This window comes from Gopherus flavomarginatus, chromosome 1 (assembly GCF_025201925.1).
Source record: "Gopherus flavomarginatus isolate rGopFla2 chromosome 1, rGopFla2.mat.asm, whole genome shotgun sequence".
NCBI classification, from domain to species: Eukaryota; Metazoa; Chordata; order Testudines; family Testudinidae; genus Gopherus; species Gopherus flavomarginatus.
This window is the reverse complement of record NC_066617.1, coordinates 61,843,430-61,857,751: the sequence shown is the minus strand read 5'-3', so window position 1 is coordinate 61,857,751 and position 14,322 is coordinate 61,843,430. Positions and strand designations below refer to the sequence as shown.

Sequence of the window (14,322 nt, the reverse complement as noted above, 5' to 3'; positions counted from 1 at the left end):
GGTATGATGTGGTGGTGGTGACCCACTTCACAGTGAGGAGGAAAAAACCCTAGCCCTGTTTCAGAAGGTTACCTTGCTGGGTGTTAACTGGAGGTATAGGTTATCCCTCATAATCTTCTTTCTGGCTTAGTTCAGTTTCTGAGCTATGTGACTGTCATAGCATTCTTTCTCAGATCTGAACCTTAGAGTTCAGAAAATGAGATACTAGCATGAATTTCCCTAAGCTTAATTGCCAGCTTAGAACTGATAGGCTGCCACCACCCAAAAATATAGTGTTTTGGGGCACTCTGACCTCCCCAACCTTCCCTGGGGACCCCAAGAACCCAGATCCCTTGGGTTCTTAAAACAAGGAGAAATAAACCATTCCCCCACCTTTCCCCCTCCCAGAATTTCCCTCCCTAGGCTATTCTGAGATACTGATCTAACCTCTTAAATCACCATACAGAGAAGCATCTCCCTTCCCTTCCTCAAAGAGGCAAACAGATTCAAGGAAAACAGAGATTTTTATCTCCCTCCCTCTCGTCTCCCCACCCGTCCTGGTGAGTTATCCCAACCCCCTGGGATAAAACAAGGGAAACAGAGAAAAAACAATCAATCAGGTTCTCTAAAAAGAAATCTTTTAATAAAAGAAAGGAAAAAGTAAAGAATTATCTCTAACTTCAAGATGTCATACAGGGTCCTATAGCTTACAGATACCAGAAAGAGACTTCCCCCCAGTACCAATACAAATCAAAATATTCCCAGCAACTACACATATAAAAGTTAACCAGCCAGATCCACAATTGCAAATAGAGTTAAAACAATTAAAAAGCCTAAACCGCCTGGTTTTTACCTTCTATTTGAAAAGAAACTTAGAGAGCCTGTAGTACTGTCTGGTCTCTCTCAGACCCTCAGAGAGAAGAACAAAGAACTCACACCCAAAACTCCCTCCACCCAGATTTGAAAATATCTTGTCTCCTGATTGGTCCTCTGGTCATATGTTGCATGTCACTGTTTGTTAACCCTTTACAAGTGAAAGAGACATTAACCCTTAGCTATCTGTTTATGACAGTGACGACATTAAAATTTCATCCCTGACTGAATGGCATCAGTCAGCCTAGGAAGACTTCAATCCCACTATGTGGCCACTCCTAAAGGTGAAGTTCCCTGCTGAAATTGCAGGAAGCCTCTGCAGCTGTATAGGCTTGAATGCTCGTGCAGCTTCCATAAATCAGCAACTATGAAGGCAATTTGGGGCTGGATAAAGGCTATTTAATTAGCTCTGGGATAGTCATGTGGTTACCTGGGGTCTTCAGAACCCCCAACAGGGGCAACTTAATGATTTCATTCCAGGAATAAATGGAATATAAATTGGGAATAAATCAATAGGAACACAGCAATTCCATCTGATAAGATCCATACAAATAAGCGTACTCTATCTGAAACTGCTGTTTTGTTAGATTCAAGCATTTACAAACATAAGCAATAGGTTTAGAACATCCCAGATATTTACCTAATATCTGGAGTAATTAAAAGCAGGTTCATAGTGACCAATTGCTCATCCACTGGGGAGAAAGGGTGTCAGGAAAAACCACTCTCAAGTTGGCCTCCGAGGACTGCTCCAAAGTACTCTCTATTAGCTAATCTTTTATAACTAACTTCTATAAAACACATAGGTCATCGTAATCCCTACTATATCATCACTTTTCTAAAACTTTCAATAAACTTTTACTATCCAAGGTGTGCCGACTCAAGGTTTTCCACCACCAAAGTTTTCAGTCTGTTGTTTTTCTTGTCTGTCACCTTCCGTTCTGATCAGCAGAAACTGCTTCTGAAAGCCTGTTTCCAAATTAACCCTTAATCTATGTGGTGTTCTATTTCATTATTTTAGGGTGGCTGAATGCATGTAATATGCTTGCAGTTAGCTTGATCACATTCTGGGGTATACAAACCCCTCAAATACAGCGCAACATTCCCCTCCTTAAAGGCGATATAATTTTAATATTAAGGCCTTTACAACATAACTAGTTCAGTGGGTTACTTTTGAAGTTCCAGCATTAGGCACAAGGCTCTTGACAGACCAAGCAAAAATCTTCTCACTAGCACTCTCCGGTTTCACTCCTGACTTTGCCTCGTTAAGGACTAGACTTCATGTACATATCTTCAAGGCGTACCCATGGTCTATAGACCCGCTGGTTTTGCAACTGATCAATCTTCCTCCGAATCCAGTATATCAGTACTAGATGCACAATGCCACCTGAAACATTAGAATCACCACCATTAAATGCAAGGCCAAATTAAATCCCCAGTACTGTGGGGGACCATCTCAATAATGTCTCCCACCAATTTTGTTCCAAATCTACTAACCCTCTCAATCACTTATTTAATCTAATTAGAAGCGTGGTGGGTGGCAACCTTGACTGCGTGCTTCCTGCCTAGTAACTTACCAATAAGTCCTTAAATAGGAATGCTTAATTAACATTTTTACAACAATCAAATTCATTTCAATAAATAGAGGCACATTCTCTCTATTCTAAATATCTTGTAGCATTAAGATATTTGTGGCACATTCATATTCAATTCCAAATTCTTCTAAGCAGGCTCCCAGTTTTCATTGTGATTATCCCACTCATACCATCTCAAATCATGTTCTTTACCGTATCAGTAATGCACATGTGCATTTGTAAGCATGTCAGAGCCAAGGAAACGTTACTCTGGACGCCACCAATAGCCTGCAAGAGGTAGAGGTGGTGCTTTTCTTGGGATTGCTCCCATTTCTCTAAAACTGTGCCATCCCATCCTGTATGCGGCTTAGCTGATCCAAAAATACCCTTGGGGGGCATTGCTAAATCCTTTAGGTGTTGATCTATTGCATTCATATTATTCACAACCACCTCCTCATTCATACCGTTTCATTGTCTTTACTGTACATCCACACACTCACCATAATTCACCTTACTCTTTACTTTAATCTCAACATATTTCTTCCCATTGATTTGAACCACATGCTCCAATCATATCAATTATAGGTGGTTATAGAATTCACTCTTCTACACCTTTTCACCATTTAACATCCTATTATTCAGACATCCTTTATCCCTCTTACAAATTTCCTGAGGACCTAGAGCCTCCCAAGTGCAAGGCAAAAGAGCCTCCAATTCCCCTCCCGGTGTCCTTATCTGTAAGTTTGCTTCTCCCCAAACTTTTCTGCCCAATGTTTGGGTGTACAAGTGAGTGTTTGACCTAAAATGAATTGTCTCTTCCCCTAATGCTGTCCAGTTGGGGATATCAATTCATAAATGAACACAAAGGTGGAAAAAGAACTACAATTTAAACTAGCATTTGTCACCAATTTACAGTCCCAAAGCATCGCTTTTTTTTCTGTCCACTAAAGCAGATAGCCCTTCATTATGGCATCTGGAGATGAGTCATGGGTGGGATCACTTCTGTCCCATTGACATCTGACCACTTCCAGGAGGCATTGATAGCACTGCTCAAGACTTTTCTGGGGGTGACATCAATTTCCACTGCATCATCACTTTGCATGGCACTGTCATCCACAGGAATTTTTCCCATGCTGCAGGCACACCAAGTTCTGGATTCACACCATCAGAGGAGTAGGCCTGCGATCCAAATGCCAGCCAAAAAGCACACAGGAATGCATCATCTGCAAGGTCTTCCAGCATCTACATAATTAATATTCTAAAACAAAGCAAAACAAAATTCTGCCTTCCCTATATTGCAGGAGGTATACATTTAAACATAACTTAAACAGGTAACTAATTAATTAACCTGTAGTCCCTCTTTCCCATCCCCTTTTCCCCTGGGAGGGGCTCTTTAACACTTAACTATGCTTATCCCCACTTGGGGCTCAGCAAATTAATCAGCTCTAATTTGCTTAGAACTTACTGGAGCTGAAGACATGACCATTATTTGTCTTGCCAGTAAGCACATACTTCACTGGGGAGTGGGCAGTTTTCAATAACACAAGGCACAATCCCACTAGATACTCCCAATGCTGCAAAACCCAAACTAGTGCCAAACCCTCCTTTTTTCACAGGGAGTAAACCTCCTCTCTATTTAACTTATAATTTTGGAGATTTAAACCACAGGACAGAGGCCTGTTCCATGGTTCTGATATAGCACTGCTCCCAATCTGCTTTCTGTAGTTGCCAGCAGTAGAACAAATGGTGGTCGCACCTAGGGTACTAAAGCTGGAGCCTAAACTAAGGCCTACTTTAACTTGCTCGTGGCTTTCTGCTGCAGAGGGCCCCAGTTCAATTCCATCCCCTCCTTTAACAATTCATGCAGTAGGGCTGCCATCTTTAAAAATCCTTGGGAGAAATTAACCATTCCCAGGAAGAATCTAAGAGCTGTAACATCTGTGGGAGCTGGTAATTTAGGAATCAGCACCACTCTGTTGATCAGGAAAACGCCCTTTCTGTCCCAAAATCACTCCAAAATAATATACCTGCTGGGAACAAAAGTAGGTTTTCTTTGGACTTACTTTAAACCAGTGTTCTGGATTTTTTGTAACACCCTATCCAATACTTCCAAACTCTCTTCTCTGATCTAAATACAAATCAGGATGTTACCCATACAAAAAATCACAATGTCTCTTTCATGCATCCCATTCCATCTTGATTATGTGCATCCATTCACATCTTGATTACCAGGGGACCCTGGCAAAACACAATTGCTTCCCTTGAAAGGTAAAGCAAATTTGTAATAGCTGCCCTGATGTAAAGGGATAGCAAAGAAAGCATTGGCCAAATCCAAAACTGAAAACCACTGTACTCCCGTCCCCCAATGGAAACCATTATGTCTTGATACTTAGCCAGTATGGGGGCCATCAGTGGTATTGCCCAATCAAGGGAGTGAAAATTAACTACCAGCCTCCAGGTCTTGCCATCACTTTTCAGGACTGGCCAGAGAGCAGCATTTTTGGGTCTTGGCTAAAACCCCTTGGCTTAAAAGCCCATTAATTGTTTCTCTCAGGCTGGCTTCTGCCTCTTTTGGATACCTGTACAGCTTCTGGAGTGGGGGATCACCCCTCTGTAACTAGGATTTCTGCTTCAGTTTTACCATATTCTATTTTATTCTTGGCCCCTACCTCCTGGTGTTTCTCTGCAACTGCCAAAATTTCTGGAGTACACGTGGGCCACTCCAATTCTTCAGATGCCTTAAGGGCCACTATCTGGTAGCTTGCTAAAATCTCCACTGGTTCCTAGGATATGCCAGGAGGCATTTCCTATATAACCCTGTTAGCAAAATCAGCTAACACTCTTAATTCTCTTAAAACATCAATTCCCAAAATTCCCTCTCCTCCCAAATTCATTAAGTCAAATTGCTCTTTATTTCTCCTCCTCCACGCCTAATACAAAATATTTCTGCAAAAGGAAACATTCTTTTTCATTTGTTTTGGCCAGAGGGCCAAACAGGTTCTTATCTGGGTACTAATCCAGGAGTAAGGGGCACCTATATCTAACAACAAATTCTGTCAAAATGACCCTCCTTCAAACTCCATATAAACCATGAATCTCCCCCATCCATCAGTGTCAAAATGTGCCACTGCTGGGGGAGTTGAGGGCATCTGCAATGGAACTGATTAGGAAAGACAAGCCTAGACAGGGAGGGATAGCTCAGTGGTGTGAGCATTGTTCTCTTAAACCCAGTGTTGTGAGTTCAGTCCTTGAGGGGGCAATTTGGGGACTGGTCCTGCTTTGAGCAAGGAGTTGGACTAGATGATCTCTTGAGGTCCCTGCTAACCCTAATAATCTATGATTCTATAGGGAGGCAACTGGTAGTGGTGCACTCAGGATTTTTCCTGTGCACTCAGCCAGCTTTAACAAAAATTCCAGGGTGGACAAGCTTTAAAAGCTGTCTTCAAATTTCCACCCACCAGGGATCAAGAGCTTTGACTCAACCCTTGAAGGGCCTGTCTTCATTCACTTTCCCTTTTTCCTCCTTTAAAACTTTATTTAGGAGGGGCCAGGGCTTTAAACAAGATTGTGTCATGCAGACACAAACTTTTCAAGCTTTCGGCCTGATCCTTCTTTTGCTGTTTTACTGCCTTTCTCAAAACTGCTTTCCAGGCCCTAAACAGAATTGCCCGGCAACCATATCTTCAAGGACAGTAAATACTTTTAGTGGAAGGTGCGCGGGGGGGGGGCATGACAGAGAAAGAGAAAAAGTGGAGGGTGAGGGGGGGAGAAGGGGAGAAGAGGTGGAGACAAGAAAAGCAGAGAACGGGGAAGAAGCGGAGAGGGGCAGTGAAAAAAGAACGACTTAGGAAAACCTAAGCCGAGGAAAGTACAGACAACAACAATAAATCTAGAAGTAGGGCTCTGCAGACCAAAGCATCAGGGAACCTAGACCCCCTATCCCAACTCCGAGAGGAGAGTTCGGATTGCTGCCACATCCGCCAGAGTGAGATGGGGTTGCCAGCTATCTTTGCCAGCCATTCCAAGGCTGTGCTCTGGGTTAATGGGCCAACCAGTTTTCCTGCAGCTCTAGCCTGGTTAGGGGTGAAGAGCCTGACCTCTACCCATTCTTCCCCTCCTGGGCTACACCTTTGGGGAACAATCTCATTTACAATGGGGACTATGGGTGCCTGCAGCTCTTCCAGTGTTTCAAGCAAGGGACCATACGGGGACTTCCAAGAAGAGTCCAAGGGAAAAGAAAGCTCATGGGGAGCACATCTCTCATCATCAGAATGAGGATACAAGTCGACATCCTCATTTGACTTGCCCCCCCTCTAAGGCTACAATTCCCACAAATTGTAACCACTAGTCCCTTCTGCTCTCCCTGCCTGGGCACACAACTTTGACTCTTACATTTCCTGAGATCTGCCTGGCTCTTATCCTGGGATTCCTTTGGTAAGGCTATAGCAACAGATTCACTCTCTGTTTTCTGTTTCAATTCAAACACTTCCTGCTCCAACCTGTTATTCTCTCTCTCGCTGTCACACTTCTACTTCTGCTGTGCCAGTATCTGAGCTGCCCTCAGTCTGGATATTTCTTTATCTTTCTCAACTTTCTCTATTGCTGCCTTTAACTCCTTTATCAGGTACCATCATTACCATATGCCTACAGAGCTGCAGGAATGTTCTGGGATCGGTAAAGCTTCCAGGCTTCCAAAAACGAAGTTCGTATCCAAATCTACTTCTAACTTTTTTTTCTCTCCAGGAGCTCCCTGTCCTTCTGACATATCTTTTTACTCAACTTGGCTTTTCAGCCTGAGCCCATGAATCAACAACGGAACGTGACCAAAAATCAACTCTCAGGCTACGACCTGGAGAATTACTGGTTGCTACCCTGTTCCACGGTCCCCTTCACCTTTTGCAACAAACACCACTTGCATTAATCATTCACTTCCTCTACACAGGCTCCTGGCTAGGCTAGCCAAAATCTATAACCTAGGGTTTTCAGAACCCCCAACAGGAGCAGCGTAACTATTTCATGCCAGGCAGTGTTATGAATAAATCAATAGAAACACAGCAATTCCATCTCATAAGATTCATGCAAGTAACCATGCTCTATCTAAAACTAAAGTTTATTAGATTCAAGCACACACAAACATAAGCAATAGGTTTAGAACATCCCAGCTATTTATCTAACATCTGGAACAGTATTGAATAATTAACAGCAGGTCAGGTTCGCAGTGGCCAGTTGCTCACCCACCGGGGAGAAAGGGTGTCAGGAAAAACCTCTCTCAAGTTGGCTTCGAGGGCTGCTCCAACATATACTGTAGCTCATCTTTTATAACTAACTTCTACAAAACACATAGATCATAATACTCCCTACTATATCATCACTTTTCTAACTTTCAATAAACCTTTAATATCAAAGGCATCTAGACTCAAGGTTTTCCAACCACCAAGGTTTTCAGTCTGAATTGTTTACTTGCCTGTCCTCTTCTCCCATTATGATTAGCAGAAACTGCCAGCTAGATATGACCTTGTTCTGAAAGCCTGTTTCCAAATTAACCCTTAACTATGTGGTGTTCTATTTCATTATTTTAGGGTGGCTGAATGCACATAATATGCTTGCAATTAGCTTGATCACATTCTGGGGTATACACACCCCTCAAATCCAGGGCAACAATGCATTTTTCTGAATGATGCACTGTCATTTCATATACACCACTGCTGTTATTAACTATGTCAACCTTAAGCAAGCCAGGTTGCAGTAGACACTTTTTTTTCTTTTCTTAGCTCCTGTTCTGGAAGTAGACTTTGAGGAACAGCACAGATAGTGTTAAGGTGGCGGTGGTGTGGCTTCTAAACACCCTCTCCCTCATTCCAGTCTTGCTGTTCACTGACGCCCTGCAAGTCTTAAAGGATAGAGGGTAGGGCACCAGTGGTAGAAATCACAATCTCCACCCAATCATTTGCAATAAGATTTTTTTAAGTCTTTCACCATAACTGTGGTAGATGCAAATAAAGGTTGATTCTTCACCATAGCTTCTGTGTTGTCTCAGTGCCCTTATAGCTGGGAGAGAACCAAGTGAATCTAGTGTTTAGCAATGTGAAGGGGGTTACTTCCTGTGGTACAGATGGAATTAGATAGGATTTGGACAGGACTCTATGTTAGCAGATGCATATCCAAATGAAACAAACATGACTACTTGTCTGGTTAAATTTCAGCCAGTCTGTAACTGTGGTTATAGAGGAAAAGTGCATCACCAAATGACCTTACTGTTTCTTTTCATTTCAGCACCATTATATCTTTATTGCTTACTTTTTAAAAGCAAGAAAGAGTAGAAGTTATTCTTCTAACAAATTATTGGGAGATAAACTATAGGCCAGTGGTTCTCAGCCAGGGGTACACATGCCCTGGGGTATGAGTAGAGGTCTTCCAGGGGGCAAATCAGTTCATCTATATATTTGCCTAGTTTTACAACAGGCTACATAAAAAGCACTAGTGAAGTCGGTATAAACTAATATTTCATTCAGACAATGATTTGTTTATACTGCTGTATATACTATACACTGAAATGTAAGTACAATATTTATTTTCCAATTGATTTCATTTATAATTATATTGTAAAAATAAGAAAGTCAGCAATTTTTCAGTAATAGAATGCTCTGACACTTGTGTATTTTGTCTGATTTTGTAAGCAAGTAGTTTTTAAGTGAGGTGAAACTTTGGGGTGTGCAAGAGAAATCAGACTCCTCAGAGGGGTACAGTAGTCCGGAAAGGTTGAGTCACTGCTATAGGCAGAGTGTAATTCAAAGAGCTGCAGTGCAGACATAGGGTATGGCTACACTTACAGTGTTGCAGCGCTGGTAGTTACAGCTGTGTTCGTACAGCTGTGTAGGGCCAGCGCTGCAGTGTGGCCACATTTACAGCACTTGCAGCACTGTTGGGAGTGGTGCATTGTGGGCAGCTATCCCACAGAGCACCTCGTCCCATTTTGGCGCTGTGGCTTGTGGGAAGGGGAAGGGGAAGGAAGTGTGCGAGTCTTTCCGCTTCCTGTTCCAATGCCCCGTGGTGCTTTGCTACACATTCCGAGCAGTTTGGCAGCATTGTGATTCTGCAGCGCTATTTCTATGATTTTTGTTATAAATGGAGCCTGAGCTGCTGAGGACCTTGCTGATGAATGTTGCCAGCACATCACGCATGGCAGTGGAGCTATTTCTTCAGCTGCAAAAGTGACAGTGACAGTGACAGTGAGGAGTCAGATGATGATATTGAATCGCCTGACGCTGAAGACACTAAATTGCTTATGGCAGTAACATACGTGCTCAGCACTGTGGAACGGCGCCTTTGGGCTCGGGAAACCAGCACTCAGTGGTGGGATCACATCGTCCTGCAAGCCTGGGATGACGAGCAGTGGCTGCAGAACTTTCGGATGAGAAAAGCCACTTTCATGGCACTGTGTGCTGAGCTCGCCCCTACCCTGCGGCGCAGGGACACGAGATTGAGAGCTGCTCTGCCAGTGGAGAAGCGGGTGGCTATTGCAATCTGGAAACTGGCAACTCCAGACAGCTTCCGATCAGTGGCGAACCAGTTTGGAGTGGGAAAGTCTACCGTTGGAATGGTGCTGATGCAAGTTTGCACAGCCATTAATCGCACCCTGCTAAGAAGAACTGTGACTGGGGAACGTGCAGGACATTGTGGATGGCTTTGCAGAAATGGGTTTCCCTAACTGTAGAGGGGCAATAGATGGGACGCATATTCCTATTCTGTCACCACCCCACCTGGCATCAGAGTACGTTAATTGCAAGGGGTATTTCTCCATGGTTCTGCAAGCGCTTGTGGATCACTGTGGGCGTTTCACTGACATTTACTCAGGATGGCCTGGAAAGGTGCATGATGCACGCATCTTTCGGAACAGTGCCCTGTTCAGGAGGCTGAGGGCCGGGACTTTTTTCCCAGACCGCAAGATCACAGTAGGGGACATCGAAATGCCCACTGTGATCCTTGGAGACCCCGCTTACCCCTTAATGCCATGGCTCATGAAACCGTATACAGGGAAGCTTGACAGGAGCAAGGACCGGTTCAACTACAGGCTGAGCCGGTGCAGAATGACTGTGGAGTGTGCTTTTGGCCTATTGAAAGCCCGCTGGCGCTGTCTTTATGGGAAGCTAGATTTGGGGGAAAGCAGCATCTCCGCTGTTATATCCACGTGCTGTACCCTCCATAATATTTGTGAAGGGAAGGGTGAAAGATTCAGTGAGGAATGGACCTCCAAGGTTCGATGCCTAGAGGATGAATTTGCTCAGCCAGAGAGCAGGGCTACTAGGGAGGCCCAGGAAAGGACATCAAGGATTAGGGATGCTTTAAGGGAGCAGTTTGATGCTGAGAGCCAACAGTAATGTTTGGTGCCTTTGATGTGCTTTGTTCTACCTTGGGGTACAATATTTACCACTTCCTGCAATAAGATAACGTAGTGAAAAAGAAATAAAATCCTTTATTCAACATACAGTACATAAAAGGCAAGGGGGGTAAGGGTGGTGGACTGTACATTCACAGGTTTGAATATGTCCTATTTTGATTACTATTCAATGTCTGCGGCACTTCAGGATTACTATGCTGCAGGGTAATGGGGGTGGAGTGCACAGGGTAAGAATTATAGTTATCAGGGCTGGTAGGTGATCGTACAGGTGTTGGGGGCAGCTGGGGGTAATAAGAAACTGGCTGCTGGAGAAAGTTGTTTTGTGGAAATACTGGGGAACAAGAAAGAGGGCTTTGGGAGGGCTGTGGGTTACCACGGTACATATTTGCCTGCATGGCTATGAGAGACTCGAAAGACTCAGTTTGGCGAGCCAGGAGGCTTATCATCTGCTTTGTGGTTTTTTTGGCAGCCAATTCTTTTCTCCTGCTTTCTGTTTGCCTCCACTCATACATTTTCTCTCTCCATTCCTGTGTCTTCCTACTTTCTCTGTTGTAGTGAATCATAACTGATTTGATCAATTCCTCTTTTGATTTTCTGGGATTTCTTCTCAAGTTCTGCAATCTACGTGAGGCCGGTGATCCGGCTGCATTAGTCAAGGTCACTAGAAAAAAGAAAGATAGAACCATGTAATACACAGAGGCTACATTGTTTATTATCACACAGTGAAGGACTTTTTAGACTTTTGGTAGCATCCTTCTCACATACCTCACATAACACAGAGAGGCCAGGGAAGCTAAGTCGTGGCGAGCAATGGGGTGATTGTTTTTCCCCCGAGTTCCCCTTGGGAGTGGGAATTGACCAATGGGTCACTGGGGTTTATCTGTACTGGGTACAGGAGGTAGCTGGTGTCCTGCACAGGGGACAGTAGTGAACAGGAAGGTGGCGAGCTCCTGGCGGGGAGGGGAGGGGGGAGCTTTGGTCCGCGTTCATGCCGTCCTGCTGGTGAGGGGGGGGGAACGCACCGCGGGGCTGGATGCCTGATGGGAGGGGTGTGGGGAACACCGGAGTGCACCGCGGGGCTAGCTACGTGCTGGGAAGGGGGGTGGGGAACACCGGAGCGCACCGCGGTGCTGGATGCCTGCTGGGAGGGGGGTGGGGAACACCGGAGCGCACCGTGGGGCTAGCTACGTGCTGGGAGGGCGGGTGGGGAACACCGGAGCGCACCGCGGTGCTGGATGCCTGCTGGGAGGGGGGTGGGGAACACCGGAGCGCACCGTGGGGCTAGCTACGTGCTTGGAGGGGGGTGGGGAACACCGGAGCGCACCGCGGTGCTGGATGCCTGCTGGGAGGGGGGTGCATAACACCGGAGCGCACCGCGGGGCTAGCTACGTGCTTGGAGGGGGGGTGGGGAACACCAGAGCGCACCGCGGTGCTGGATGCTTCCTGGGAGGGGGGTGCATAACACCGGAGCACACCGCGGGGCTAGCTACGTGCTTGGAGGAGGGTGGGGAACACCGGAGTGCATCGCGGTGCTGGATGCCTGCTGGGAAGGGGGTGGGGAGACCGGAGGGCACCGCAGGGCTAGCTACGTGCTGGGAGGAGGGGGGAACAACAGAGCGCACTGGGCTGGGGAAACGTGAACCTGGCGCCCTGCACTCAAGTATCCCTAAATTCTCAACAGGGTTTCCTACTGCCAGACGTATCACTGCTGCGTGTTACCTGGGAAGAGAGGGAGGGTCTTCTACAGCAATGTGGATTCCGCCCTGGCCCCTATGCAGCTTGCCTGTGTGCAGCCATGGTCCCCCCACCCCTCGCTGCACAGTGGATCGGACGAGTTAGCCTGACCGGGACAAGGACCACGGTGGCTCTCCCGATCAACTTGAGAAAGCAAATTGCAAACGCTCTGGCTGCAACTTTTCAAGAGATTACCGAGGCAGATTACAGAGACGTGATGAAGCAAATCAATGGGCTATTCCACGTTTAGGCATGCATGCAGGCAGCCATAACCAAAACCCTCCTCTCCCAAAACATACAAATCTACTTACCCCGATCACGATCCTCAGTTTCTTCCTCACCAGCAACTTCCTGCTGCTGCGACTGGCTAGCCTCCTCCTGGCTTGAGAAGAGCTCCTGGCTGCATGCCTCCTGGGACTCCGGGGTGTCTCCCTCCACACCAGTAGCCTCACTGTCGCCTTCCTCTACACCCTCCCCCACTTCTCCCTGCTCTGAACTCTCCATCGTGCTCCTCGGATTGGCAGTGGGGTCACACCCAAGTATGGCATCCAGCTCCTGGTAAAAATGGCAGGTTGTGGGGGCAGCTCCTGAGCGGCGATTTCCCTCACGAGCTTTGCAGTAAGCACTCCTCAGCTCTTTTATTTTGACCCTGCACTGCAACGCATCCCGTTCATGGCCCCTTCTCAGCAAGGACTGTGATATCTGCCCATAGGTATCATAATTTCTCCTTCTGGAGCGCAGCTCTGCTTGCACAGCCTCCTCACCCCAAACACTTATGAGGTCCTGCAGCTCTGCATTGGTCCATGCTGGGGCTCGTTTGGTGCGTGGAGGCATGGTCGCTGATGGATTGAATGATTGATTGCACTCCACACCTGCCTGAGCAAACAGGAAGGGGATTTTTAAAATTCCCGGGGCATTTAAAGGAGGGGTCAGGTGAGCCCAGGGCAGTGGAGTTTGCATGATTACCAGAGAGGCTTCTAAGGTATGCTGGGATACCTACTTATGCCACGGAGGTCAATAAAAACGCTGGTGGGTGTCCACACTTGCTGACCAGCGCTGGATCACCAGCGCTGGATCCCCTACACCCGAGGCTCAACCGGGTGTACAGCCAGCTCTGCAACCAGGGAGTTGCAGCGCTGGCCATGCTTTGCAAGTGTGACCACATCCTAAGTTGCAGCGCTGTAACCCCCTCACCAGCGCTGCAACTCTGTAGTGTAGCCAAGGCCTTAGTTTCTTCCAGGAGATGTCAGTATTTTTCCTTCTTCTGAATTACAGCTTCTCTCTCTCTCTCTTCTCTCCCTTTCTCTCTCCCTCTGCCCCTTGCCACCAATTAAGAACTTGATGTACTGTGGGGAAACTTGTTATACCTCCTGGTATTGCAGTAAAATTCACCATACAGTAATGAATTCATCTGCATTAAGTACAAATTTTAAATTTGAAACAATGGACCAGATTCTTCACCATGACAGAATAGTAAACTGAGATAGTTGGTAGGGTGAGGGGTAGCACAATGCAGAGAGGTGAATAACAGGGTTTCCTGAGGATCTGTACTGGGATGTGTACTGTTCAACATAGTCATAAATGATCTGAAAAAGGGGCTGAATAGTGAGGAAGCAAAATTTACAAACAATACAAAATTACTCCAAATAGTCAAGTCCAAAGCTCATTCTGAAGAGTTACGGAGGACTCTCACTAAAGTGGATGACTAGGCAACAAAATGGCTGATTAAAGTCAATGTTGAGAAGTGAAAGTATATAGCACATTAGA

At 45.9% G+C, this 14,322-nt stretch overlaps 1 protein-coding gene across 1 annotated transcript in view; it reads right to left on the bottom strand.

Annotated features, from left to right (window-relative positions):
• The window catches only part of LOC127034772 (uncharacterized), a 127,732-nt gene extending 114,432 nt beyond the window's left edge, over positions 1 to 13,300 (bottom strand). The window contains exon 1 of the mRNA XM_050923999.1: positions 12,867 to 13,300. Within this exon, the coding sequence (XP_050779956.1) occupies positions 12,867 to 13,059 (193 nt within the window). The 5' untranslated portion in view covers positions 13,060 to 13,300. The remainder of the gene's footprint in view (positions 1 to 12,866) is intronic.
• Between the last annotated feature and the right edge of the window lie 1,022 nt (positions 13,301 to 14,322).